This window comes from Nicotiana sylvestris, chromosome 12, assembly GCF_000393655.2.
Source record: "Nicotiana sylvestris chromosome 12, ASM39365v2, whole genome shotgun sequence".
NCBI lineage: Eukaryota > Viridiplantae > Streptophyta > Magnoliopsida > Solanales > Solanaceae > Nicotiana > Nicotiana sylvestris.
Window position 1 is genome coordinate 135234346 of NC_091068.1, and position 4309 is coordinate 135238654.

The window sequence follows — 4309 nt, forward strand, 5'->3', positions numbered from 1 at the left end:
GAATATTGTTCATCGATATCAATAAGCGGGAGTGAGCAGTTCGTCCTCCTGGGAGGATCGAAGCCGCAACACCTGAATTTGTTGTTGCTAAAGCGACAAAACCTTTTGATCATACAATAGCTAATAAAGCATGATATAGAATTTTTTTTCCAGTTCCTCCAGGTCCATCAACGAAAAATGCTCCTGATTTGTTAGAAAATATCCTATCAAGAATGGTATCATACGCTTTTCGTTGTTCAGTATTTAATTTTCTTTCTAGAAGCAAATCTTCTTCTCTAACAATGATATTTCTTTCAAACTGATAGTCATTGGTTTCTTTGATAGCAGTTGAAGGTTTTATTTTCTCAGGAATAAGATAATATTCATTAATATCAAGTCCCATCAAATGAAAAATATCACTAATATAATTTAAAGCCATAAAACGAATATCTTTAGCATTCATGTTAGGTAGAATTTTAAAATCTTTGGACATTGAATCTTCAAATTGTTTCCAAAGTTCTGCTGGATTAGCGGGATTACAGTACACCAATAATGTTGCAAACTAACGCCTTAAACTATATGACATTTGATGATTTGTAGCTTCAGACATACATTCAACCAAGTTGTTATCACATTGTAACAATCCTCTTTTTTCTGCAGCCTCTCTAAATGTATTATAACATTTTCCGTCAACTTTACATAAGTCCTGATATGATTTTGGTCCTCTAACGTTCATCAATAATAATCTAAGATAATATTTTTCTCCTTCTGTTGGATGACATGTTATAACACGTCCAATTACATTACGTTGTTTTCGACGTGTCCACATTTTTTCCTTAAATAACCATACAAAGTACTCAGGAAATTCTTTATATAATAATAACAGTTGCATAGCATCTTTATTTGTTATGTTCATAACAAAGAATTCAGCTAACATTATTTTTCGACTCATCGGATTACTCAGTATTCTATCAACATTCTCAATACTTTTAAAAGAGACAAATTGTTGTCCTTCTAAATGTAACTAAAGGTAAAAAAACACTTGGTGTCATTTCACTTATTGGAAAACGAAATAATCGCCACGCAGCTTTTGGAGGTGAAACCCATCTAGCAGATTGATATTATTTTATTTCATGTATGTCTGTATCTGTATCACTACCATGCATATAAAATATAATTTTATCGTATCCTTTGCAAATATATTTGTAAATATATTTCACTACCTTGATATCAGAACAAACTTCAACATTCATATATCAATTATACTTGCATAGCAAAAATGGATTATATGGAACTACCCAAGAATTATCGAGAAACTCACCTCTTACTTCTACAACTTCTTCGATTCTTCTCCTTCTGTATATTGGATATGAATTCTTCCCTTTTGATGTTTTTTCAGCAAAATCTTTTAGATACTTGAATTTGCAGTTATTATTTTTCATGCAAATATTTGTAGGATTTAACTTTCCACAAGGACCATGTATCATATGTTTAATAACAAGTGAATATAGATCGCGATCATTTTTAGAATCAAGCAATTCTGCACAGACAAATTTATCATAAGATTCAGGAGTCAGTAATTTGTGTTCATCAACAAGTATAATAAGGAAATGAGCATGTGGAAGACCGCGTTTTTGAAATTCTATAGTATACATGAATCCAACAACTATTCCAAAGATTTGTCTTTTTAAAATATCCGTCTTTAATTCTTCTACCTTTGCTCTGAAAACTCTACTAACTAAATCAGGTCTGTTTTGTACCTGATCAGCTAGTGACAAATGTTCTTTTATTTCTGGCCAAGAAGGATTACAAGTCATTGTTATAAAGAAATCAGGTTTTCCAAAATATTGTACCAATGCGATAGCATCCATGTATCATCGGCGCATGTCCCTTGGCCCCCCTATAAATGTAACAGGTAGGAACGTTTTCTTTACAATTTTAGAGGCTTTCCTTTCACCAAATCTTAAAATATCAAGGAGTCCTTGCAAGACTTCAATTCTAAATAAATCTGGATTAAATGAGAAGAACTCTAATCTTTGTATTTCAAGTTTTATATATACATCTACTATAAACTGTTGGAATACTCTTCCACAATGTATCACTTCATTTGTTTCATTATCTCTTATTTGAAATTTGTAACAGTAATACTCTCGACAAGACACTGTATCTCTTTTTTGTTTTCTCTTTAGTAATTATTCGTCTTCTATATCAAGAAATCCATCCACTGAACACATGTTTGATATACTGGGCAGCTGTTCATGTTCATAGTAAGCTCTACGTTTCGTCACATTATTTGTTTGAATAATTTTTTGACTCCACAATGCCATCCATTTTCACCGAAGGGAAATAATAACGGATATTGCAACGGATCATAACATCAATAATAATAATGTACTAATCGAGCTCTATTACTGTGGGTATAAATTCGAATATGTGGTGCAGAAATATCTGTAGGATTTTCTTCAAGCCATAATGCTGCAATCTCTGATGAGCTGGGTAAGTTATATGTCCATTGATCTAAGGTTGAGCGACATTTAAGAGCAATATAGAAATCAAATAATTGGGGAACATTTAAGAGAAATTTTAGAAAAATAGTGTATGGATTTACTTTCAATATGTCCATCAACTTATCCACTATTGATTCATTAATTCTTGTCTAACAAGCCATCTTATTAGCTAGTTCATTATCATGATCATAGAAGTACAACTGTACATTCCTGCGTTTTTCATTGGAAGGAATTAAATCATCTATAAAATGATACATTTGCTCCTGGACTCTAAATGTGTAGATACCGCAATTTCTTCTTACTAGCTCTTTATCATACTTGACACCAAGTGAAGTAAATGCAAACGTGTTGTACGTTCTAATATAAGTTCGAAAGTTTTCAGATTCTTCAGTATTTCCAAAGTATAACTCTAATAATTCAAGTGGCATTTTATGAGATGTCAACCTTATTGTACCACTGTTACAGCAAAATCCTGGAGGTTTATATTCAAATCTCTTTGCACGACAGTATTAGCAGTGCAGAACGTTTTTTATAGCAACATAGTCACTTCGTTGCTCTTTAGCAGCCAGACACACCTTTTTGGTCCGGCGATGAACTGAATATATAAGAAGTATCATTAAAAAATGAAATACGAAGGCATACGTATGGTGGACATTATTATAATATAAAGTTTATGCAAACCTTTGATTAGAACAGCGTTCAAGGAAACAGGAGGCAGTTTAGATGCCCAACGTGGACCCTTATATACAAATAATCACAAATTATAGTAATGTACAAACAATATGTTATTCTCAAAGAAAATATAATCTAAAGGCAGGTTTACCTGTTTCACGAATGATAGGGGGATCCAATATAGACTTTTCTTTTTTTAGATTATCCATCACTGTATTCGTGCAAGTTTGAAGACTGGCAGCTAGTAAAAAGCATAGTCAAGACGTTTAAAAGCGTATAGTGAAGTCGTAGTAGATGCAAAATAAAGTGTAAAACATCATGTGGTATTTTTGTATTTTAGTTTGTAGGCACATATAAGATAAGTAATATATCACACTCAATCTCCAAGAAAAATTAAGAAGCATCCTTGTCCTAATAATATATAGTGTATAAACATGAGTACAACAATATAACCTTTTTAACGAAGAGAAGAATATGGTTACATGTTCCACAAATGATAGGGGTATCCAATATACTCTTTCCTTTTTCTAAATTATCACGTAATGTAGTCATGCAAGCTTGATGGTTGGTACCTGGTAACACAACAATGAAGGCGTTTAAAAGCGTACAGTGAAGCTTCAACAGGTGCTAAATAGAGTGCAATAGAGCACGTACTATTTGAGTATTTTAGCTTGTAAGCACATAAGATAAATAAGGTATTATACTAAGTTTCCAAGCAAAATACATAAGAACCATTGTATTAATAACATATGGTTTCTAAATATGAGTATAACAATCTAACATTTTTCCGCAAGGGAAGGAGGTTCTCGTATGGTAAGAGCAGTTTGTTTTAGAAATCTTGTTTTTCCCAAGATGATGTTGCCTACTTTGGGACAACAACAATCGGACTTTCAAGAAGGTTGTGCTTTGCAAAATTTTGTCTTCTTATACGTCGTGATAACAAAATTGCTTCCCTTCTACGAGCAGATATTTGGCTCTGCGTATCACGCCGTTTGAGTTGCATTGCAGCCTTCCTTTTTTCTGCGTATAAGTACTTGTTTGGTCTTTAGAATCCATCATTTTATGGCAGTTCAATTTTCCTTTTCACCTATAAATATTTCCAGCAGAAGTTCTCATAAGATGTTTAGAAAAGACATAGATTATATTTTAAT

General features: G+C 32.5%; 1 protein-coding gene across 1 annotated transcript; it reads right to left on the reverse strand.

Annotated features, from left to right (window-relative positions):
- Nucleotides 1-1235: 1235 nt before the first annotated feature.
- LOC138883786 (uncharacterized) lies at nucleotides 1236-1796 on the reverse strand. The gene has a single exon (XM_070164499.1). It carries the CDS (start codon nucleotides 1794-1796, stop codon nucleotides 1236-1238), a length of 561 nt encoding a protein of 186 aa, XP_070020600.1.
- Between the last annotated feature and the right edge of the window lie 2513 nt (nucleotides 1797-4309).